The 26458-nt window shown below is 42.1% G+C and overlaps 1 protein-coding gene across 2 annotated transcripts in view; it reads left to right on the plus strand.

The window, feature by feature from the left end:
* BTBD2 (BTB domain containing 2) overlaps positions 1–25563 on the plus strand; it is a 510757-nt gene extending 485194 nt beyond the window's left edge. For both annotated transcript variants that reach the window (XM_040417771.1, XM_040417770.1), the window contains one exon: positions 24842–25563. In XM_040417771.1, coding sequence (XP_040273705.1) covers positions 24842–25003 — 162 coding nt within the window. In that variant the 3' untranslated portion in view covers positions 25004–25563. The remainder of the gene's footprint in view (positions 1–24841) is intronic.
* Positions 25564–26458: the final 895 nt, after the last annotated feature.

Here is a 26458-nt window from a genome sequence, read left to right on the forward strand (position 1 = left end):
GTAAGGCCAGAGAGTCTGATGGTAGGGAGAAAGCCCAAGCCTGCGGATCTCCTTGCAGGAGAGAAATTACAATACCCACCCGTTGTTCCTCACCGCCGGAGGATCTAGGGCGTAACCTGAAGAACAATTTGCAAGCTTCTCTGAAGGTTACAAATTGGTCTCTCCCTCCTGAGAACCTATCAGGTAAAGCCACTTTTGGCTCAGGAGTACCTTGGTTTCCCGTAGCAACGGTGGAACCCAAGGATGGCTGCTGCTGCTGCAGCACTGTTGCTTTTAATCCTGCCACTTCAAGGGATAATCCCTGAAATTGTTTCGCCAAAACCGTAACCGGCTCCATAGTGGAACAGAAAAAGAAAAACAGCAAGCAAAAAAAAAAAAAAAGAAATGTCACTTTTTTTTATTTTTTTTTTAAAAGGCCAGATATACTGTCACGACCGCTACCCCAGCAGCAGTCGTGTCGCACCAGACGGAGGGGAAGGGGGACCCTAATCTACGGATGGGAATAGTATGGCCACCCCTGACTAACCCTAAGCTGGCACCTGTCTGCCCTGATACCCTAGACGGGGTGTGAACCCATGCGGCGAGCAGGATGCCTAAACCCTCAGTCACCCTAAAGCCTAGAGTGGGGAAAGGCCGATGGGAGCACTAGTCACAATCACTCATGTCTAGGAGAACAGCAGGGGAAGACAGCAACAAACAAACTATATTAGAGATAGACTTATCCAGTCACGAGCAGAGAAGGCGATCCCAATCACGACAGTCCACGCCGGACAAGAGCTCCACAGCAACACCATCAAACGATCTCCTACAAAGGTCAGAATAGAACTGGAAGTAAGGACTATATCTGGCAATGACTGCAAGTGAAAGTGAAACTAATATAGTAGCTGGGAGTGGCAGACAGGACTCACCTGAGAAGGAAAGGAGGCCTACAAACTCCCAGTCAGGACAAAAAGGTTCACAAGGCAAAACCCAGATGACATACCCTGAACCACGGAGCAAACTCACAAGCTATCGCGAGTAGCAAGTCGCTGCGACCTTCTCCTCCCAGACCTGTCTGGATCAGTCATAGTCGTGACAGGTATTTCTTTCCCGCGATTACATGCACCCACATCATAGCATCCTGCTTGTGGAGCGCATTGTGTTCCACCGACGCCTTGTTTCACTACTACATGTGACCTCATGATCACATGATTTTCTCCATAGCGCTACTGGCGCATGCGCTGTGGGTTGTTATAGATGCCAAGGGTGCAATGGACTTTCATCTTATCCAGCTGATCTTCTTCTTGCTGGTGACTTGCGTTTTTCTTTGATTACGGTTTATTATTTGCATAGATAAAAAGGACCCTAGGGCATACAGGCATTCACCCCTGAGGGAGCCGGACGTTACCGGTGATACGCGTGGGGCGTCAGTGGTTTTCCCAGGCCCACCTGGATAGTACTCAGCTTGCATCTCACATGTCATTCAGCTATTAGGTGCTTTGATGCTACATTATCATTCATTGTTTACTTATTGCACATTTTAGGCTGCATCTTTCCCTTTTTTTCTTATTCCTTATTGTCACTCAGGACTATATATACTGTGCCCATATTTGTGGCACTTGGTGGGAGCGTCTAGTCTTATTTTGTACCCGCACATGGCATATTTTTAAATTTGTCTGTGTGTCTTTTGTAGTCTAATAAAATTTATACATTGGTTTTATACTTAGCGGATGTGCACTTTATTGGGTCTTTCTTGGGCCCTGTTTTGGGATATATATGTGTTGAGCTGCCAGTGTACTCCAGCTTCATCACAGTGTGCCCCCTTATCTATTGCTTATATAATGTTAGAAGTTTTGATCAGTGATAGTTGTCCACATTCTGAGACCCCCACAATCACTGAACCATAAGACAGAAATGCTAAGCCAAGCTCTTTTCTTTAGCTGCATACAGCTGTCTACCAGAACAGAGCCAATTACAGCCAGAGGTTGCAGAGCTGGCTGAGCACTTCTGCCATTTGTTTCAATGATTGGTGGGGTTTCAAAACCCCAAACCCCCACCAATCAGAACTTCTGACATGTCACTATGATATGTAAAAAGTCAAAACCTTTTTGTCAAAGGTTTAAACTGTTTTTCAGTTGGCTCAATGAAAGGGGGAAAATTATATTTATTCCGAACATGCTGCATGAAAACTATAACTACCCGACAATTGACTCAGTGGATCGGCAGTACTTTTACACAGACCAATTATCAGGAATGAACATTTGCAAAAATGTTCATTCCTGATAATTGACCCAGTCCTCACACTGTGCAAAAGGGCCCTAAGACTAAACTGGGTTGGTTTGTTGTCTGAAAACAGGCTGGTATGTGGGTTGTAGAGCCAGTCTGACATTAGCATGCAAAAAAACGGTTTTCTTATCAACACTTATGTAATCTCTAATGCTACCGTTCAATTTTCTCAAGAAAACCTCATCAGAACGCAAAATCGCAACAGGTTGTAATATTAATACATTTTTTTGATGTCTGCAGTACAGCTCATGGGTTATATTGCCTTAGTAAAAAAATAAAAATAAAATCATTATAAACATGCTCTGGATTTTAGGGAGGAAATTGAGATTCATTAGAGAGTCCCTCGAAATATGTATTCAGTTAAATGAATAGCCTCAAAAATCAACATTGGCTCAGTATTACTCCCCCACCCAAAAAAAACAAAAACAAACGAATGCTTTGGAAGACAGCATATAGGAACTGACTAGCAACAAACATATACAAAGGTGTTTGGTGGTTTTGATTTTAACACAGTGTTGTAGTGTACGTTAAAAGGGAATGAAGTTAATAAAGGGGGACTTAGTGTTCACAAACCTCAATTTTTAGCTTGATCTTAAAGGTTTTCTCACTTCAGCAATTGACATTTATCAACTAGACAAAGGGAACACAAGGCACTTAATGTTTTGTTATTGTACATATTGCCTCCTTTGCTGGCTTGATTCATTTTACCATCACGTTATACAATGCTCATACCCAGGGCTTATGACTACCACCGCAATCCGGATTACATTGAACTTACTACTTTTCAATGTAATCCCCCTTAACTTCAAAACACTTATTCCACTTTGCCTCCAGTGATCGGGTCCCCTCAGCATAGACTTCTTGCTGTTGCAGGAACCCTGTTACTGCCTCTTTGACTGCATTATAATCAAGAAATCACTGCCCATGCAGACATTTCTTCAGGTTCTGAAACAGAAAGTACCCGCTAAGAGCCAGGTCTGGACTATAGGGTAGATGGTTAAGCTTCATGAAGCTGCATTCCCTGATAGCAGTCTGACAACTTCTTACGGCATTTCTCTTTGATTGCCTTAGCTTTATGCCTCCAGAAATTGTTGTTTTGTGTGGCATGAATTCTAGTGATAAAACGCCTTGTGTATCCCAAAAACTGTTGACCTGATACCCAAATTTCTTTGGAGTTAGATCTCTTGTGCTTCCATTGCATGGATTCTTGTGTGATCTTAGGATTCTGGTTGTGGACCCAGGTTTCATCACCCATAATAATTTGAGAATAGAAGCCTCCTGGATTTTCTCTAAGCGTGTCTAAATTCTCTTGGCTAAATTGCTGGCAACAAGTTTTTATGTTCAGGTGGCACCATTCGTGGCACCCACTGGGAACTGACCTTTGACATCATCAAAACATTATAAATGATACTGGAAACTATGCTAACTGAAATGACTAAATCATGAACTATAACAGACTTTGACCTGACAATCTTGCAAAATCATGGCCTCCACTTTACGACAATTGTCTTCTGTTCTTGGACAGAAGGGGAGGGTGGTCTGCTTTAGCTGCTCATATCTCCTGATTGGTAGCAGCTACAGACATGAGCTGACATTCCAGGCTTTCATGCAAGACCAAAAAGGAATGCAGTAGTACAACATAAGCAGGAGATATCACTGTTAGAATTCTATTCGGAAATAAATGCGGTAAAACCCGCTTTTACTTTCACTTTCAGCCACATTCACTGCATCTCGATTTCTAACACTGACATCTTCCCATGTACTGATGCTGTGATTTTGGTATTGTTTGAAAACTTGGAATGTCAGCTTCGAACAATACAAAGCCTATATTTCTAGAGATATGAGCAGCTAAAGCAGCTGCCCCATCCACTTCAATCTGGGGGAAGAGGGGGGCAGTTGGTGAGCTGACAGCCTGCAGGAGAAGAGTAAAAATAATGAAAAATATCTAAAAATTTATTGTCATTGTACTGACCCACATAACAAAGTTATTTTATTTATACCACAGAGTAAACGCTGTAAATAAATTCTTCAGAATTTTTTTTTTTTAATTATTTAAAAAAAAAATCTTTCTCCCTAAAAATATAAAGTAATAGTTATATACACTATATATACCTCAAAATGGGTCCTAAAAAAACTATTAATCCCGCAAAATAAAAATAAAAAATTAGGAGAAAAATTAACTCAACTCAGCCCCTCTGAGTTGAGCATCGGAGCATTTTGGAGCAAGCTTTTTCTTAAGATCCAGTGATGCAACGGGCTATTTTAGGCGGAGGCCAATGTAGGCTAGAGCAGCGCTAAAGACTGCCCATTAGTGCCGGTGAGGTCATCGGGATCACTGCTAGGCGGAAGCATCTGAATAGCAGTGTAAAAAGTTAAACAAACAGCCTTACCCTGCACAATCCAGCGCAGGGCAAGGGGAAGCATTAGAGCGTGAAATGCTCTGATACACAACTCAGAGGGGCTGAATGAGGGAGGAAGGGGTTATGCCCAGGTTCAGCTCTGAACCTGGACAACCCCTTTAAGGCTAAAATTAATTGTCACTTATAGGTTAAAAATGCAATTGTGTCCCCTGAGTTGTGCGCCAACAAGATTTACTTCAGACACAAATTAAAAATCTACAATAGAAAAATGACAGTTTTAAGTGTTTTTCCAATTTTAATGTGAAAGGATAAATAAACAAAAAGAGTCTCTGGTACGTTGCATTTTTCCACGTCGCAGGTCCCAATCGTGAAGTGGGTACAATTCACATAAATCTTAATACTTTTCCAGTTGGACCGCGCTGCTCCAGAAGGCAGGAATATCACCACTATAGACTCCTTCCAATAATCCGTGGATATAGGGAAGCAATAAGGCCACAGAAAGCAACAAAGCCTCTACTCATTCACAAAGGTGAATAAAATACAAGCAGTATCTAATTTCCAATTGCATACACCCGACCCGTGTTTCGCTTCAAAAGCTTCGTCAGGGGCATCTGATCCGCCCATTCCAGGGCGGTCTATTTAACTCACTGGAGGGTGTGTACTCCACCTCTCAAATCCACAATAAATATATTAAAAAATACAAATAAATACAATACATACATGAAACAAATTATTCCACAATACATCATAGACCAAGACAATAGTATAAGATCATAATATTATACTAAAAGCTCTGTAGTAATATTCATTCATATATAAATCACTCCCATAAAGCGTCACAACCAATCATAGACCGCTAACCCACAGGCACCACCCCCTTTCATTCAGAACATATGATTCATCACAGACCACATGACTCCTATAGTGAACTCCTGAGTTCATACGAGGCATGGTTTAAGATCAAAATCAACATTCATACCTCTCGGTTGTAGTGTGTCCAACCTGTAAATCCACTCAACTTCTCTTTGGTTGATTTGTTTGATATTATTTCCTCCTCGCCTGTGTGGCTTTACAAGTTCAACACCTACAAATTGCAAACTCCTGGGATCCTTATTGTGCACTGTCTTAAAATGCATAGAAACACTATGAGTTTCCAGACCCTTTTTAATATTCCTCACGTGTTCTTGGATCCTCACCTTAAGTTTCCTCACAGTTTGGCCTACATATTGGAGGCCACAAGGGCACTCCAACATGTACACAACCCCCTCACTCTCACAGGACATAGACCCTTTAACCTTACAATCTAAATCTTTCTGATTAGAATGCACACTTAAAGTGTATCTCCTTCTATTGTCCTTCGTCCTATTCCTACAAGGTAGACAAAAACGACACCAGGTAAACTTATTTCCAGCTTTCTGAGATTCTTGATGGACAAAACTATGGACTAACTTCGTACGTAAATTAGCGGCTTTCCTGAAAATCATCTGTGGCTGTTCCGGAATTTCCAGTCCAAGCACAGGATCGTTCTTCAGGAAAGCCCAATTTTTCTTGATCGCATTCTTAATCAAACCGGCGTGTACATTAAATTGAGTGATAAAAGAGAATCGAGGGTCTCTATTCTGTGTCTGGGGCTTTTTAAGATCTACTCCTAGACTCCCCTGTTTCTCTATTTATTTATTTCTCACACCTATGTAGATCTTCCTTACTATAACCTTTTTCCAAAAAACTTCCCTTGATGACTCCACTCTGTGTTCTAAAATCTTCTATTTTATATTCAATTTTAATGTGGCCCTAAACTTTACTTGGTAGTAGGAAGATGCACCATCACCATATACAGCCTGAGCACACATTTCTGCTCCTGTTTGTAGCAGCTCCGCTCGCTAAAAGCTCTGCATAGTGCATCACCTGTGCGCTGTGCCAAGCTTTAGCAGAGGCAGGAGCAGCGATGTGCTATGTGAGCTCCTGTCTCCGCTCTGCTAGAAACGTACCACGTTGGTGCAGGCAAGGCTTTCCGTCGAGCAAAAAGAGGCAGGAGGTCACATAGCACTTCTCTGCTCCTGCCTGTGCTTGCTCAGCTAAAGCCTTGGTGATGTGCTATGCAGAGCGTTTAGCGAGTGGCGCTGGAGTGTGCTCTGGCCTGTACATCGTTTAGTGCTGCCCCAGTGGAATCCAAAATGCGGATTGTGTGGATTGCAAAATGCAATAGGTACCTGAACTTCAGCTGCCAATTTTGCTACGAAAACTTTTTAAATTTTTGCCTTTCTGCATTTCAGCAGCCATAATTTTTTTTTTTTTCATTGACGTTGGCTGTCTGAGGCCTTGTTTTATGCAGGAGAAATGTAATTTTTTAGCATTGGCTGCAGAAATATAGAAAAAAAAAGTTCCTGTTTCACACTAAATAACCTGATAATGAAATTTTCCAGTTATTTCAGTTACGTGTATTCCTAATGTTTTTTATTTAATTTTTGCACAGAAAGTATTACTGTATTGGTAAATATTGTGCCCAGTATGTATTTTACACACAAAAATTATTTTCAGGTTTTTTTTGCAGAATTTTTCTTACATTGTTTTTAACTTTTTTGTAAAAATCCCATTACGGCATTACTATTTTATGACTTGTATCTTATAATGTATTATCATACTAAGGCCCCATGCACACAACCGTATCCGTTTTGCTATCTGCAAAACATGGATACCAACAGTGTTCGTCCCGTTTTTTCCCTTTCTGCACATCCCGCCCTATGTTAAAAATGCCTATTCTTCACAAAACAGACAAGAACAGGACATGTTCTATCGTTTTTGAGCGACAGCGGAATGTACATATGGATGCGGACAGCACACAATATGCTGTCCGCATTTTTTGTGGCTCCATTGAAATGAATGGGTCCACATCCAGTGCCCAAAAAAGTGGACCAAAAATACGGTTGTGTGCATGAGGTCTTATACAGTATACTAATACACTGATAATACTAATATGATTATACTAGTTGAAATAATATTTGTATGCTAGTACATTATGCTCTGTATCACTATGACACACACTGACAAGTAAAAGGGTAACAATGTTTTGAACTTTTGACTTCAAGGCTTCATATCTCACCATCCACTACAGTTTTGAACTTGAGATTGCCATCATTTTATAGACCATCATCTTGGCTATGTCATACATAAATTGGATTTGCAACTATTTAGCATATGATTAGTTATGCAGATTCTTGTCATGTAACTGCATTGTCACTGTTTTGCTTCTAAAATTCAAAATTTGAATTTTTATTATTTTGTTAATCTGCCTTTGGCTTTCAACACTGCCTGAATCCTTCTGGGCATGCTCTTGATCAGATTCAAGCATGTATCAACCGAAATTTGCTCCCAGGTCTCTTCTACATATTCCCAATGTTGGTGCATACTGATTGACCCACTTGGGTACGAATACAGCTTTTTCTTCAACTCTACCTACAAGTGTTCAATTGGGTTGAGGTCTGGGGACTAATCCAGCACTTCTACTTCCTTGTCATTTCTTTGCCAATCTAGACATATGCTTCGGGTCATTGTCCTGTTGGAACACAATGTTGTCCTTTTCATACCCATAATACTCACGTGTACGAAGTAACTAGTCTTATGGAATACTCACCTATAGCTCAGCATTGAGACCACCATTGATCCAGGTCAAACATCCAACTCCATATTATAACGTTTACTCCACCAAACTTGACAGTTCCTTCAATTTCTCGATCCGTTAGCCTCCTTTTCTCTTGTTTCCTCTAGACTAGTGATGAGGGAGCATGCTCGGTCGAATACCTGTATGGCTCGAGCATCGGTATGCTTGGCACATGGCTGTACTCGGCCGAGTACCACATGTGCTTGAGCGCCATGCTTGGGTCTCCTCCCCGCACGTTTGGCGCCTGCTAAGCATCCAATAAGTGCAGGTAAGTAGCCATGTTTTCTACTGGCATTACAGTGATTGGGTGGCCGGAACGCGTCATCGGGTGCTATATAGCACCCGGTCACGTGGGTTCGGCTCAATGCGAGTCAGGGAGAGCTGCTGTTAGGAAGGGACAGAGAGTGTAGGGAGAATTTGATTGCAAATTACTCATTTTAAAGATGTTTAAAAGACCCAAAAGTCCTTTTAAGGACTATTGTGTGTGCTGGCAGCAATTTGAAAGTGCAAAGTTGCACTTTTTTAATTTATTTTTTATTTTTTATAATTTACATACATTTCCCAGAATCTGACCACATTTTTGCTGTCTGTGGTTTAATCCGTTGAATTTAGTGCTCTGCATTTGAACACAGTCAGTGGTTTTCAGGGCCATATATTGGGAAAAAGTAAAAAAAAAAATATGTACATATTTCCCAGAATCTGAACACATTTTTGCTGTCTGCGGTTTAATCCGTTAATCTCAGTGCTCTGCATTTGAACACAGTCTGTGGTTTTCAGGGCCTTTATTTGGGAAAAAGTGAAAAAAATATATATATACATATTTCCAAGAATCTGAACACATTTTTGCTGTCTGCGGTTAAATCCGTTAATCTCAGTGCTCTGCATTTGAGCACCGTCAGTGGTTGTTAGAGCCATATATTGGGAAAAAGTGAAAAAAAAAATCTATATACATATTTCCCAGAATCTGACCATATTTGTGCTGTCTGCGGTTTAATCCGTTAATCTCAGTGCTCTGCATCTGAATACAGTCTGTGGTTTTCAGGGCCTTATCTTGGGAAAAAGTGAAAAAAAATATACATATTTCCCAGAATCGGAACACAATTTTGCTGTCTGCGGTTAAATCCGTTAATCTCAGTGCTCTGCATTTTAACACCGTCAGTGGTTGTGAGGGCCATATATTGGGAAAAAGGGAAAAAAAATATATACATATTTCCCAGAATCTGAACACATTTTTGCTGTCTGCCGTTTAATCGGTTAATCTCAGTGCTCTGCATTTGAATACCGTCTGTGGTTTTCAGGGCCTTACCTTGGGAAAAAGTGAAAAAAAATATATATACTTATTTTCCAGAATCTGACCACATTTTTGCTGTCTGTGGTTCAATCCGTTAATATCCGTGCTCTGCATTTGAACGCAGTCTGTGGTTTTCAGGGCCATATATTGGGAAAAAGTGAAAAAATAAATATATACATATTTCCCAGAATCTGACCACATTTTTGCTGTCTGCGTTTTAATCCGTTAATCTCAGTGCTCTGCATTTGAACGCCATCTGTGGTTTTCAGGGCCATACATTGGAAAAAAGTGAAAAAAATATATATACATATTTCCCAGAATCTGAACACATTTTTGCTGTCTGCAGTTTAATCCGTTAATCTTAGTGCTCTGCATTTGAACACCATCAGTGGTTGTTAGGGCCATATATTGTGAATAATCTAGTTATAAATATAAACAACATCACAAAACAGTGTCTGTACTGCAGATTCTAATAATCTGTGGCTAAAATAGTGTCAAAAATCTGTGCTGTTCTGTGTCATATACTGTACTGCATCTGAAAACTGTCTTTTGTGGACAGTAAAAAAAAACTGCGTCACAACCAGTAACAAATCCATAAATATGAAAAAGGCGAGCACTAAGGGACAGGGAAGTGGGCGTGATGCTGATGGTTCACTCAGAGGCCGTGGCACTGGGCGCAATGAAACTGTGCCTGCTGCCAGTGCACCACAAAAAAAAATTTAAGAATACCGTACCCAGCTTCATGTCCAACTTAGCTGGGCGGCGCACGACAACACTGTCCAAGTCAGACCAGTGCGAACAGTTGGTCGATTGGATTGCTGAAGATAATGCTTCCAGTCGGTTAAGCACCACCCTCTCTTCCACCAAGTCCAGTGTCTGTAGCCAAGAGTCTGGCCAACCGAATCCTCACTCAGATCATCCTTCCTCCCACCATGGAGAGGCTTGCCAAATAAGTGATCCCACACTCGGATATTCCGAGGAGCTCTTTCCATCGCCATTATTACATTTGGCCCTCGCTCCCAGCATGCTTGAAGAGGGACCTGAGATATTGTGCCCTGTTTCCCAACCTCTTGAGCCTTTACCGTCTCAAGAAGATGACGGTGGTGAATGGCAATCATTCATTCACGAGGTGGATTATGACGAGACACAGTTGTCAATCACTGAGGTTGTGGTTAGGTCAAGACATGAGGATGAGCAGAGTGAGGAAGTGGAAGAGGAGGTGGTGGACGATGAGGTCACTGACCCAACATAGGAAGGTGAAAAGCCGAGCGAGGACAGCAGTGCAGAGGGGCAGGGATCCGCAGCACCGCAACAGGCTGGAAGAGGCAGTGGGGTTGCAAAAGGGAGAAGTCGGCCCACACAAAACAGGTCCGCAACCATTACTCCGAGCACCCCCATGTGTAAATCAACCTTGCCAAGGGGTAGGTGTTCCACAGTATGGCACTTTTTTGAGGAAAGTGCAGAGGCCAAAAAGTGGTAGTTTGCAACCTGTGCCGTACCAAAATGAGTCGGGGCGTGAACACTAGCAACCTCACCACCACCAGCATGATCGGCCACATGGCATCCAAGCACCCTAATAAGTGGGCCAAACGCCTGGGTCCACAATCTGGGTCTGCGGGTCACACCACTGCCTCCTCTTCCTCTGTGTTACGTGCTGTCCAATCCCCTGTCAAAGACGCAGGCCCGGATGCCTCTCGCCCTGCACCTGGACCTTCGCATGAACCATCAGCAAGAACATCCACTTCCCTGTCCCAGCGCAGCGTCCAAATGTCCATAACATAGAATTTGCCAGATCTACTAGTGAAGGCGCGCCGTGTGTGTGCCCATTTCCGCAAGTCATCCACAGCTTCAGCCGGTCTCTCAACGCTGCAGCTGCGCTTGCGGCTTCCAGCTCACCGACTGTTGTGCGACGTGAGCACATGCTGGAACTCTACGTTCTACATGTTTGCCAGGCTTTGTGGAATACCAGCTGCAACATGGTCGTCGCCTTTCGAGTCAACTGCCACTATTCACAAGCGAGAAGTGGGCATTGATTACAGACCTGTGTGAGGTTTTAAAAAACTTTGATGAATCCACACAGATGGTTAGTGGCGATAACGCTATTATCAGCATAACCATCCCACTGCTGTGTCTACTCAAACGATTGCTGCTCACAATTAAGGACGACGCTCTGAATGTGGCAGACTAGGAAATTGGGGAGGACATCACACAGGGTGGGTGGGCAGAAGAGGAGACGGAGAGTCATCCTGATGTCGACATCGACGTTTTGCCTGTTGGTACTCTGGCACACATGGCTGAATTCATGTAAGGCTGCCTTTCTCGCGACCCTCGCGTTATACGCATTTTAGATAACACTGATTACTTGGTGTTCACCCTTCTCGATGCCCGCTACAAAGAGAACTTGTCATCTCTCATTCCCGTGGTGGAGAGGACGAGTAAAATGGTGCAATACCAGAAAGTTCTTGTTGAGAGATTGCTCTGGAATTTTCCATCTGACAACGCTGGCGGCAGAGTCCGTACTTCCTTAGACAACCGGGGAAGGGAGACATTGGGAACACACAGCAGTTCCAACAAAGCCAGGGCAACACTCTCCAAGGCATGGGACACTTTCATGACACCCCGCCAGCAACCTCACCCTGAAGCGCGGCCTAGTGGTACAAGGAGGGAAAAGTTTTGGAAGGTGGTGAAGGAATACATAGCAGACAGTGTCAGCGTCCTAAATAATCCCTCAGTGCCTTACAACTACTGGGTGTCCAAGCTGGACACGTGGCACGAACTTGCGCTCTACGCCTTGGAGGTGCTGGCCCACCCTGCCGCCAGCGTTTTGTCTGAGCGTGTATTTAGTGCTGCTGGTGGCCTCATACCAGATAAGCGTATCCGCTTGTCCACTGGCAATGCTGACAGGTTGACTGAGATAAAAATGAACAAGGCCTGGATTGCCCCAGATTTCTCAGCTCCACCAGAAGAGAGCTGAGCTGAGGATGAACATAAAGGCAATTTCAATCTATCATTTATAATGTACTCAATCTACTGTAGTGTATTCCCATGCACCTTTTCCACCACAAAAAGAGTGTATGGTTGAATCTTGTTTTCTGCTCCTCCTCCTCATCCAGATTGTATATATTCCCTCCACTCTATTTTTTTTTACTGGGTCTGCTCAACTGCAGGCCCTCAACTCAAATTTTTTTTTAGAGCGTCTGCTCATCTGAAGGCACTCCCATATAATGTTTGAGAGTGTCTGCTCATCTGCAGGCACTCGCATATAATGTTTGAGAGCGTCTGCTCATCTGCAGGCACTCACATATAATGTTTTAGAGGGTCAGCTCAGCAGCAGGCCCTCACCCCTGATATTTTAGATGGTCAGATCAGCAGGTCCTAATGTTTTTGAGGGTCACCAGCAGGCCATTAATGATAATTTTTCAAGGGTGTGTATAATGCCCTCCTTTATGTGTAACAAAGGGCGTATTGGAGCGCCGATTCCTTGTAACTTTTGGCAGCCCTTTCGACTGATACTTTTGTCCAGGTATCGATACGATACCGGGATTTCCATTTTTTCAATATTGGCCTGCGCTTCTGCGCAGTCTAGTATCTCTGAACATGAGCATGCTGCTGTCAGCGCGCTCATGTTCCCTCAGCAGCACAGGGGAGAAGGAAGCAGTCTCTCCCTCCCCCCTGTGCTGCTGCTGCCACCAATGGGGAGAGAGGGGCGGAGGAGGGGAGAGAGGGGCAGAGGAGGTGAGGGCGCACTGCGCCACCAATGATAGTACTTTTCATGGGTCCGGACTTTAAGTAGCAGCCCACACAGAGCGGCGCCCAGGGATCTCCCAGCACTTACTATTATTCCTGGGCGCCGCTCCGTTCGCCCGTGCCCCATTACCGTCTCCTGCAGTCCTGCTCCATATGCTAATTACTATCGGAGCAATGGGGAGGAGACAGCAGCTTCTCTAGTGGGCGTTCCTTCTCCCCTGGCTGTAGCGCTGTCTAATCGCAGCGCAGGGAGAAAGAACGCCCACTAGAGAAGCTGCTGTCTCCTCCCCATTGCTCTGAAAGTAATTAGCATATGGAGCAGGACTGCAGGAGACGGTAATGGGGCACAGGCGCACAGCGGGCGAACGGAGCGGCGCCCGGGAATAATAGTAAGTGCTGGGAGATCCCTGGGCGCCGCTCTGTGTAGCCTGCTGCTTAACAAAGTCCAATCCCATATAAGGTCCTCTTTAACTTTTAATACAGGAGGCAGGTGACAGCAGCAGAGGGAGCTGTGATCAGCGGCAGTTAACCCCTCAGGTGCTGCTGATCTGCTGCCAGTACCAGCCTCCTGTATTAAGGGTTAATTATCATTGGTGGCACAGTGCCCCCTCCCCCCTCAACTCCCCCAGTATTATAATCATTGGTGGCAGTGGCCACAGGGTCCCCTCCCCTCCTCCTCATTGGTGGCAGTGGCAGCTTCTAATCGGAGACCCAGCTGTGTAATCCTGGGGCTCCGATCAGTTACCATGGCAGCCAAGACGCTACTGAAGCCCTGGCTGCCATGGTAATCTCTCTGCTGCTGTGTGCACTATGCACAGAGCAGCAGGGAGAGTGTGAAGTCCTATTCACCCTGATAGAGCTCTATTAGGGTGAATAGGACAAGGGATTAGAAGATCCCAGGATAGTTATTAAATAAAGTGTAAAAAAATAAAATAAAAAAAGTTTAAAAAAACACACCAAAATATTAACCACCTGCCATCTGGGCCATTTGCCCCCTTCCTGACCAGGCCAAATTTTGCAAAACTGACATATCTCACTTTATGTGTTAATAACTTTGGAACGCCTTTATTTATCCAAGTCATTCAGAGATTGTTTTCTCGTGACACATTGTACTTCATGATAGTCATAAATTTGAGTCAAAATATTTCACCTTTATTGAAAAAATCCCAAATTTACCCAAAAATTTGAAAAGTTCGCAATTTTCTAAATTTCTATTTCTCTGCTTTTAAAACAGAAAGTGATACCTCATAAAATATTTATTACTTAACATTCCCCATATGTCTACTTTATGTTGGCATCATTTTGGAATGTCATTTTATTTTTTTAGGACGTTAGAAGGCTTAGAAGTTTAGAAGCAATTCTTCAAATTTTTAAGAAAATTGCCAAAACCCACTTTTTAAGGACCAGTTCAGGTCTGAAGTCACTTTGTGGGGCCTACATAGTGGATACCCCCATAAATGACCCCATTGTAGAAACTACACCCCTCAAGGTATTCAAATGGAGATCAAGTTTTTAAATTTCACTTTTTTGGCAGATTTTCCATTTTAATAAATTTTTTTCTTTAACACATCGATGGTTAACAGCCAAACAAAACTCAATATTTATTACCCAGATTCTGCGTTTACAGAAACACCCCACATGTGGTCATAAACTGCTGTATGGGCACACGGCAGGGCACAGAAGAAAAGGAACTCCACATGGTTTTTAGATGCCATGTCCCATTTGAAGCCCCCTGATGCACCCTTACAGTAGAAACTCCCAAGAAGTGACCCCATTTTGGAAACTAGGGGATAAGGTGCCAGTTTTATTAGTACTATTTTTGGGTACATATGATTTTTTGATCATTTATTATAACACTTTATGGGGCAAGGTGACCAAAAAATTGGTTGTTTTAGCACAGTTTCTATTTATTTATTTTTACAGCGTTCACCTGAGGGATTCAGTCAAGTGACATTTTTATAGAGCAGATTGTTACGGACGTGGCGATACCTAATATGTATACTTTTTCTCATTTATTAAAGTTTTACACAATAATAGCATTTTTGAAACAAAAAAATTATGTTTTAATGTGTCCATGTTCTGAGAGCTATAGTTTTTTTATTTTTTGAGAGATTTCCTTATGTAGGGGCTCATTTTTTGCGGGATGAGGTGACGGTTTTATTGGTACCATTTTGTGGGACATACGCGTTTTTGATCACTTGGTGTTGCACCTTTTGTGATGCAAGGTGACAAAAATTGCTTGTTTAGACACCGTTTTTTTTTTTTTTTTTTTACGGTGTTCACCCGAGGGGTTAGGTCATGTGATATTTTTATAGAGCTGGTTTTTACGGATGCGGCAATACCAAATATGTCTATTTTATTTTATTTTTTCTATTTTTAACATTTTTTTTTCATTCCTTACTTGAGGACTTTTTTTTTTTACATGTGAAACTTTTTTTTATTTTTTTATTTTCAACCTTTTATTTTTATTTTTTTTATTTTACACTTTTCGTCCCCCATAAGGTCATACAAGACCTCTGGGGGACATTTACTTCACTTTTTCTTTTTTTTTTTTCACTGTTGATTTCTCCTGTAACTGGGGCTGACATAGTAGCCCCAGTTACAGAAGAAATGGACCCCCCAGAGAGGCTGTACAGCATAATTCTGCGCTGTACAGCCTCTGTGCAGGGCTGATCGAGGTCTGTGGATGACCTCACACAGTCCCTGCACTCTCCGGTCACGGCGGTCACATGACCGCCGGGCCGGAACAGGAAGCGCACAGCGCTTCCTGCTCTGCATACACAGCGCTCGGTGAGCGCTGTGTCTGCAGCGATCCAGAAGGCAGGGACACCTGGGCACTGTCCCTGCCTTCTCTAAGGGTTGCCCTGCTGTCACTGACAGCGGGCAACCCGATCAGCAGCTGCACGATTAGCGTGTAGCTGCTATTTCTGAAAGGACGTTTTAAAACGTGCTTTCAGAAATAGAGGTCCACCCATAGGACGTTTATATCCTATGGGCGGACGGAAAGTGGTTAAGTATAAATCACCCCCCTTTCCCAATTTTACATATAAAATATATAAACAATAAATAAATAAACATCGCCACGTCCGAAAAGTCCAAACTATTAAAATATTTTTGAAAAATCTGCGCGATTCGCCATTTTTAAAAATGCGGAATGCACGTGGCTTTTTTGTTTTATTTTTTTCGCGTAATATCGAATGGTATCGAGTATTGCAATACTTTATTATGGTATCGAAACCAAATCAAAATTTTGGTATCGCAACAACTCTAGGTACAACGCGGACAAAATGGTTCAACGCAGCGACCTGGGAGTCCAAGATGCATCCAGACATCGCACCCCATGCTGTTAACGATACATTTTGGTGGGGTTTCTGTCACTTTCTGACATTTTCCAATGGACCAGGCACCCTCCCCTCTTCAGAGCTGGGGGTGCCTGGTTGTCTCCCATTGACCTCCATTATTCTCGGGTGCTTGGCCGAGGGCACGAATATCGCGATGTGTTCGGGCCGAACACCCGAATACTTTGGTGCTCGCTCATCACTACTCTAGACCTATTTTGACACATCAAAGCTCAGTCTATTGACTTTCGTCTCATCACTCCAAATCACTTGTTTTAAATATTCTGTCCACTGTCCGTACTTTTTGCAAACTCGAGCCAACGAGTCTTATGATGATATTGAAGTCAAGGCTCCTTAACCTTTTTTCGGGCCACCATTCTAGACTTTTGTAATGCGCGTCGCATGGTGCTTGCGTGAACATTTGTGATCTCACTATTATGAGTGAGTAATACGAGAGAAAAGGAGGCTAACAGATTGAGAAATTGAAGGAACTGTCAAGTTTGGTGGAGGAAACTTTATAATATGGGGTTGTTTTACAGCCAAAGCCATTGGATACTTGACCAGGATTGATGGTGATCTCAATGCTGAGCTGTAGGTGAGTATCCTACAAGACGAGTTACTTCGTACATGTGAGTATTATGGGTATGAAAAGGACAACATTGTGTTCCAGCAGGACAATGACCCGAAGCATATGTCTAGATTGGCGAAGAAATGACAATGAAGTAGAGGTGCTGGATTAGCCCCCAGACCTCAACCTAATCGAACACTTGTGGGTAGAGTTGAAGAAAAAGCTGTATTCGTACCCAAGTGAGTCGATCAGTATGCATCAACATTGGGAACGTGTAGAAGAGACCTGCAAACAAATTTTGGTTGTGATCTCAATATTATGAAGCATACGAGCCGCCTCCACTGCCTAGTTTGTCAGGCCAGATGGACAGACTTCATTTCTTGAGGAAAAAACCGCCACTCCAATTTGCTGAAGGATGTTTTCTTTATTGGTCACTCATACATGCAGTAGTGACGCCAGTTTCAGCGCATATATGCGCCTTTGTCAAACAGTGAGTGTACAGCTGATTGCAAAAAATACAAAGTGAACAAGGTATTAAATAGCCCGCTCCAAGTCACATGATCTAGGCGTCATGTTACCAGGGAAGCAGTGGGCAGTAACAAAGACAGGTGAAAAAGATACATGGAAACAGTGGGCGGTAACAACACATACCGGGGAACAGATCCCAGTGAAGGGACATTTCACTTGTAACAGTACATTTGTTGTGTATTTACTGAAATGCCCGCGCGGTCTTTGCTACGTAGGGGAAACCACTATGCGCATGAAGGAGCGCCTTGGCAAGCACAAGTCCACTATACTCAACAAAAATTTACTGTTACCTATTCCATCTCACTTTGACCAATTAGGACATATTGTCTCGCAGCTAAGTTTGCAAAAAATTGAAGAGGTTTTGTTACCCAGACGTGTGGGAAATAGAGCCGAGATGCTACTCAAAAGAGAGGCTTTTTGGATTCATCGCTTGCAGACATTGGCACCCAAGGGGTTAAATCGTGATTATACTGTGACAAGCTTCTTGTGATCATTATTTTTCCTTTTCCTTAAGTTTTTTGCATATGACTTTCCAGGATTACTATATACCGTCTCATGTAAAGTAAAAACTGGGCACTCACTGGCAATGGAGTAAAATTAAGAGCAATTTATTTAAACTGTAAAAAATAAGGTGATACGCAAGTTAAAATAAGTACAATAGATGTGTAGTAATCCTGTGTAGTAATAAAGAGGAGGGTCTCTAAAGTGCAAAGTTGTTAGCAGCATACAACAATCTCAGAAAAATCGATCGATAAAAATCAAAAAATATAGTCACATAAAATCAGCTGCTATATAGAACAGTTCGAAAATCTGTTCAATTTACGGCAAATAACAATCAAATGATAGTCAGGGACGCAGTATCCTCCCAATCGTAAGGTGTAAAGCTGAGTAATTGTAGCTAGGTACATAAAAATAATATTCAAACCCTTTAAAAAAGTTTCCACTAAAATATCTTAAACATTTAAGAGTATTAATATATGGTCATAGATTCGTATGGTTAGAAATTGTTCGTACGAGTTAGCGGCGTCCCGCTACTCTAAGTACACTCTAAGTACACAAGTGACGTCCTGATTTCCAAGTGCTCTATTTAATCAATTCTATTTGCTGGTTTCATTCAAAAAGGCATGCAATATATGTTGTTTTCGTGAGAAATATATAACACATCAATGCGCTCATTCAACTCACGATTTGGCGTCCTCACCACTTCTTTTTCCCACGCTTAGCTAGCACCGCACTCTGACCTTTGTCTTGTGTTCCGGTGCCGATTCACTTAGGACCGAAGCTCTCTTGCACGTAGGTAGATCTGTATTGAAGAAGTAAGGAAGCTTTTTTTTCCAATAATTTTTCAATCGCAGAGAGTCCTCAATGAATAAAACCATCAATACTTGAAGAGTGAATTTACTTAAACTTTCATGGGGGATTGTACCAAACGTGTTTCGGGACTACGATCCCTTCCTCAGTGGTAGTCCCGAAACGTGTTTGGTACAATCACCCAATTACTCATACAGCCAATGCATTCCAATACAGAAGTATTGGAATGCATTGTAAAGGATTAGACCCCCAAAAGTTGAAGTCCCAAAGTGGGACGAAAACTAAAGTGAAATTTTTTTTTAAAAAAATAAAGTTTTCCCCCCCAAAAATTAAGTTTCAAGTAAAAATAAACAAAAATGTCATTTTCCACAAATAAAGTTGAAAAAAATTGGTAAAAAGTAGGGGGAGTATACATATTGGGTATCGCCGTGTCCGTATCGACCGGCTCTATAAACATATCACATGACCTAACCCCTCAGATGAACACCGTAAAAAATAAAAAATAAAAACTGTGCTAAATAAACCATTTTTTGTCACCTTACATCACAAAAAGTGTAATAGCAAGCGATCAAAAAGTCATATGCACCCCAAAATAGTGCTAATCAAGCCGTTTTTGCTTCAAAAATTAAATCATTGTGTAAAACTTACATAAATATAAAGAAAGTATACATATTAGGTATCACAGCATCCGTAATAACTTGCTCGATAAAAATATCACATGACCTAACCCCTCAGGTGAATACCGTAAAAAAAGCAATTTTTTGTCACCTTACATCACAAAAAGTGTAATGGCAAGCGATCAAAAAGTCACACGCACCCCAAAATAGTGCCAATCAAACAGCCATCTCATCCCGCAAAAATCATACCCTACCCAAGGTAATCGCCCAAAAACTGAAAAAATTATGGCTCTTAGACTATGGAAACACTAAAACATGATTTTTTTTTGGTTTAAAAAAAGAAATCATTGTGTAAAACTTACATAAATAAAAAAAAAGTATACATATTAGGTATCGCCGCATCCGTGACAACCTGGTCCATAAAAATACCACATGATCTAACCTGTCAGATGAATGTTGTAAATAACAAAAAATAAAAACAGTGCCAAAAAGTGTAATATAGAGCAACCAAAAATCATATGTACCCTAAACTAGTACCAACAAAACTTCCACCCTATCCCGTAGTTTCTAAAATGGGGTCACTTTTTTGGAGTTTCTACTCTAGGGGTGCATCAGGGGGGCTTCAAATGGGACATGGTGTCAAAAAAAAACAGTCCAGCAAAATCTGCCTTCCAAAAACCGTATGGCATTCCTTTCCTTCTGCGCCCTGGCGTGTGCCCGTACAGCAGTTTACGACCACATATGGGGTGTTTCTGTAAACTACAGAATCGGGGCCATAAATATTGTTTTGTTTGGCTGTTAACCCTTGCTTTGTAACTGGAAAAAAAATATTAAAATGGAAAATCGGCCAAAAAAGTGAAATTATGAAATGATATCTCCATTTTCCATAAATTCTTGTTATACACCTTAAGGGTTAACGACGTTTGTAAAATCCGTTTTGAATACCTTGAGGGGTGTAGTTTCTAGAATGGGGTCATTTTTGGGTGGTTTCTATTATGTAAGCCTCGCAAAGTGACTTCAGACCTGAACTGGTCCCTAAAAATTGGGTTTTTGAAAATTTCAAATAAATTTCAAGATTTGCTTCTAAACTTCTAAGCATTGTAACATCTCCAAAAAATAAAATATTCCCAAAATGATCCAAACATGAAGTAGACATCTGGGGAATGTAAAGTAATAGCTATTTTTGGAGGTATTACTATTTATTACAGAAGTAGAGAAATTGAAACTTGGAAATTTGCAATTTTTTACAAATTTTTGGTAAATTTTGTATTTTTTTATAAATACAAATTAATTTTTTTGACTTCATTTTACCAGTGTCATGAAGTACAATAGGTATAAACCTGAGTAAATTCTTGACTGGTAGTTGTAAATGGGAAATCTGTCACAGGGGCCAACTACCTAAAATATAACTTTTATTCAAAAAATAGCTAAAAAATGCACACAAATATTTCCCTCACATGGGGACTGATAGACAGACAGAAGACACACACAGACAGAAGGAGCCAATGTAAGGACCAGGTCAGGAGGGCCAGATGTAATAGTATGACAGGGCCAGACACACATGGGTTACTAGGTATATCCCTGTGATGTCCCTGTGCTTCTCTCAGCCTGGAGATGCACCCTAATGGTGGGAACACTCCGTCCCCGTGCCTAACCTACCTGTCCTTAAATTGCCCTTATCTCAAAAAAGACCCATATGGATGTCTGGGTCCTGAGATAGCTACTATACAAAAATAGTGTCCTATAAGAAAATCCAGGGAGATGTCTGGATCAGTCAAAGGCAGAGTCACAATTTACATGGATGATCGCAAAACAGTGCTCTAAAACTAAGTCCCGACGCGTTTACCCTCAAAGATATGGTTCATCAGGAGACCAGTAACAATTTCATCAATAAACACTTAGTGTATAGATGAATAAGTTGCCGTAAAAATTCGGCGACTACATATCAACGGTTTTTCAGTACAGTGACTGTATCGCGATGATAGATCCGCGATCACAGTCAACCAAAAATGAGAAGAAAAGAAAAACCAAGGTAACTAGATGTCCGGGTATAAGCCTCTTAAGAACGCATACCCCCTACCAGTAGAAAGAGGAAAATAACTCTTATAGATGTGTTGGGGTACAAGCGATCGTAGGTGGAACGCACGCCGAGATACTGAAAATGGCCGTGCGTTCCACCCCAGACTTCCGGTCGCGGCCCGCTCACCTCACTGCTAAGTCCGCAGCGGTGTAGCGAGGGGGGCGTGACCATACTCTACATCAACGCCTATCACTCCCTCTTAGCCTATCCCGCAATGTTTGCGTTCCACTGTGGCCGGCAGGGGGGCGTGGTGATGCGTTCCACCTGCCGCTCACTGTCTGCCTGCACTATGTTGTTTGCGTGCCACGACAGCAGAGAGGAGGTGTGGTAATACGTTCCACTAGTGTTATTAAGCGGGACCGGTCCTTCTTTCATAAATACGTTAACTAGGTAGATGGAAGAAAGGGTATAACCAGTAAAATGTATATATGTATATACCTACATCCCCAAGAACCAACGATAGAGAGATACCGAGGTACATGTATGAATAGGTGCATACAGGCATATATAGGCATACACAAAAATGATAAATAGGTATGCACAAATATAAATATAATCTATCCATACCCCAAATGTATAAGAAATACGGGAACCCCTAGGGGTCTGCTCATTCTAGTGGACCAGATCGTGAAATGCCGGAGTAAGGAAAATAATTAACCCACTAAAGGGTAATTAAAACGGGGTAATATATATGCTGGTGAAAGGGCCAATTTCTGCTAAACAGAATTGGTTTGTCACACTGTCCGTTTACATCCTATCTGTATATAACTTCAAATAACAATATCAGATACATGAAAAAATAAACCAACAGCGGATCCTCCAATTGAGGATTGATCCTCAATTCTATACAATGACACTTCACGTGTCGATAATCAGCTCTGTCATATGAGGAAGAAGTGACGGATAAAGATAAGAACTCCAGGTAAATTGAGTTATAAGAAACATCTACCTAGTTAACGTATTTATGAAAGAAGGACCGGTCCCGCTTAATAACACTAGTGGAACGTATTACCACACCTCCTCTCTGCTGTCGTGGCACGCAAACAACATAGTGCAGGCAGACAGTGAGCGGCAGGTGGAACGCATCACCACGCCACCCTGCCGGCCACAGTGGAACGCAAACATTGCGGGATAGGCTAAGAGGGAGTGATAGGCGTTGATGTAGCGTATGGTCACGCCCCCCTCGCTACGCCGCTGCGGACTTAGCAGTGAGGTGAGCGGGCCGCGACCGGAAGTCTGGGGTGGAACGCACGGCCATTTTCAGTATCTCGGCGTGCGTTCCACCTACGATCGCTTGTACCCCAACACATCTATAAGAGGTATTTTCCTCTTTCTACTGGTAGGGGGTATGCGTTCTTAAGAGGCTTATACCCGGACATCTAGTGGAACTATGCTGGATATGTCTCCTAGTCCTGTGACTTCACACAGGTGCACCAAATGGTGGGTCACATGACTAGAAGGGGGCATGATGATTGGTGCAAATCGGAGGGGGCCGGTTCCATCCATGGTATAATTAGTCACAATGTTGGTTTACAACTTGGAGCCTTATCTTTTTTGCCCCCTGGAGCACCCCATGCTGCTGTCTACTGCCTGCTGAGATCTACAGGAACGGATAAGTACCTTATCACTATCAGTTTTTTCTTCTTAGTGATGTTAGCTTTATTGCTTTAATTCAGACAGTATAGTGCTGCATGGTGGTGCTCCAGTTACCTTGGTTTTTCTTTTCTTCTCATTTTTGGTTGACTGTGATCGCGGATCTATCATCTCGATACAGTCACTGTACTGAAAAACCGTTGATATGTAGTCGCCGAATTTTTACGGCAACTTATTCATCTATACACTAAGTGTTTATTGATGAAATTGTTACTGGTCTCCTGATGAACCATATCTTTGAGGGTAAACGCGTCGGGACTTAGTTTTAGAGCACTGTTTTGCGATCATCCATGTAAATTGTGACTCTGCCTTTGACTGATCCAGACATCTCCCTTGATCTTCTTATAGGACACTATTTTTGTATAGTAGCTATCTCAGGACCCAGACATCCATATGGGTCTTTTTTGAGATAAGGGCAATTTAAGGACAGGTAGGTTAGGCACGGGGACGGAGTGTTCCCACCATTAGGGTGCATCTCCGGGCTGAGAGAAGCACAGGGACAGCACAGGGATATACCTAGTGACCCATGTGTGTCTGGCCCTGTCATACTATTACATCTGGCCCTCCTGACCTGGTCCTTACATTGGCTCCTTCTGTCTGTGTGTGTCTTCTGTCTGTCTATCAGTCCCCATGTGAGGGAAATATTTGTGTGCATTTTTTAGCTATTTTTTGAATAAAAGTTATATTTTAGGTAGTTGGCCCCTGTGACAGATCATGAAGTACAATATGTGACGAGAAAACAATCTCAGAATGGCCTGGATAAGTCAAAGCGTTTTAAAGTTATCACCACATAAAGTGACACTGGTCAGATTTGCAAAAAATTGCCTGGTCCTTAAGGTGAAATAAGGCTGTGTCCTAAAGGGGTTAAAGAAAACCTGTCACCGAGATTTGGGGTATAGAGCTGGGGACATGGGTTGTTAGATGGCGCTAGCACGTCCACAATACCCAGTCCCCATAGCGCTATGTGCTTTTATTGTGTAAAAAAAACAATTTGATACATATGCAAATTAACCTGAGATGAGTCCTGTCCCTGAGATGAATCAGGGACAGGACTCATCTCAGGTTAATTTGCATATGTATCAAATCTTTTTTTTTACACAATAAAAGTACACAGAGCTATGGGGACTGGGTATTGCGGATGTGCTAGCGGCCATCTAGCAATCCATGTCCTCAGCTCTATACACAAAATCCCGGTGACAGGTTTCCTTTAAATCTGTCTGATATTCCAAATTAGTGGAAATATACAATAATCATATTCCAAATAATACCTTTAACAAGTAGGGATAGTACAAAGAAGGTAATCCCTTTAAGAAAGGTACTGACATATAAAATATAGTGTGGGGCTGGAGGTGACTTTTCTACTCATGAATCAAAAAAACTGTAAATTTGTATTAATAATTTCCACATCTTTTTTTTTTTTTATAGGGTCCGGACTCGCACTATGGTACAAAAGGATTACGCAAAGTTATCCATGAATCTCCAACTACTGGTGCAAAAACGTGCTTCACGTTTTGTTATGCAGCTGGTAATAACAATGGGACTTCAGTTGAAGATGGACAAATCCCTGAGATTATTTTCTACACATAAGCTGCACCTACTCAAAAGATATGAGACTGTGGCTCTGTCACAGTTTATACCTAAAGGGTTAATATCAGTAGACTAAATTGTGTGTCTAAAATAGGGAAACTTTTTTGGTTGGGAAAATATGGACTGCATTTTTGGGCTACTGCAGACTGTGCCGATTGTCATCTTTCCCACATTATAGCAAGTCTTCAGCATTTGGCATGGCTAGTTAACATCATCTTTGAGCCGTACCTCATCTCAACCAGAGACATGTTAAATGCCAAAAACTGCCCCTTGTCCTTTTGTGCCACTTAAATAAATTATGATCTATGTAAGTAGTAATACTGCAGCCTTTGTGTGGATGGTATGATTGAAATATTGCAAAGCAATGTAAGAGGAGGTTCATCAATAACAAATTTATTTGTGAAAAAGGTGAAATCATTGTAAATAAGATCAGAAAGGAACCACCAGCTATGCTTCATCACATAAGGTAACATTCTCCTGTTTGTTTTTATCAGTGAGCTAGGAGCAGAGAAAAATTTGATCTGCTAGACTTACTAGGCATCTGTCAACAGATTTGTACCTATGAGGCTACTTTCACACTAGCGTTCGGAGCGGATCCGTCTGATGTTTCATCAGACGGATCCGCTCCGATAATGCAGACATTCGCATCCGTTCAGAACGGATGCGTCTGCATTAAAACTTAGAAAATTTTCTAAGTGTGAAAGTTGTCTGAGCGGATCCGTTCAGACTTTACATTGTAAGTCAATGGGGAACGGATCCGCTTGAAGATTGAGCCATATGGTGTCATCTTCAAGCGGATCCGCCCCCATTGACTTACATTGTAAGTCTGGACGGATCCGCTCGCCTCCGCACGGCCAGGCGGACACCCGTCTTTACTATTATTTTGTTGGCCAGTCCACCCCTGCCAATGCCCCCATTGTTCCTAGAGGTTCATTTGCATATATGAAGACATCATTTTTCTCAGCAATGGGGGCATGTATGAACATGGGATCAAAATAGATGCCTTCAGCTGTCAAGCGCGCATGCTACAGGTCAACCAGTTTCATAGGTACAAATCTGCTGACAAATGCCCTTTAAAAGAAAACTTCTGAGTAACCTTTGAAATGTGCTAGTATAGTGTACCTAAAAAGTTGTCACTTAAATACTTTGCTTTGTTGATGTGTGGCTAACTTACGGCAGCTATTTGAAGGAATTGCAGCACTCATGTTAATGCTGCTTCCTCTTTAAAGTTTGCCTGTATGCCATCTTCATTTTAGCAGTAGTGCATGTACTTTACAACTGCTTGTCCCGTTCTCTTGAAAGGTATGGAGCAGTTGTCATTACACTGCTCTGCTACTACATAGAAGACGATGTGTAGGTAATTTTGGAGAAACCATTAGAAACAGCTGATCTGTGGGGGTGCCAGAAGTCAGACACCTGCAAAACTGATATTGATAACCTATTCTGACAATAGGT

The sequence above is a fragment of the Bufo bufo genome, chromosome 2 (genome assembly GCF_905171765.1).
Source record: "Bufo bufo chromosome 2, aBufBuf1.1, whole genome shotgun sequence".
In the NCBI taxonomy this organism is placed as follows: Eukaryota; Metazoa; Chordata; class Amphibia; order Anura; family Bufonidae; genus Bufo; species Bufo bufo.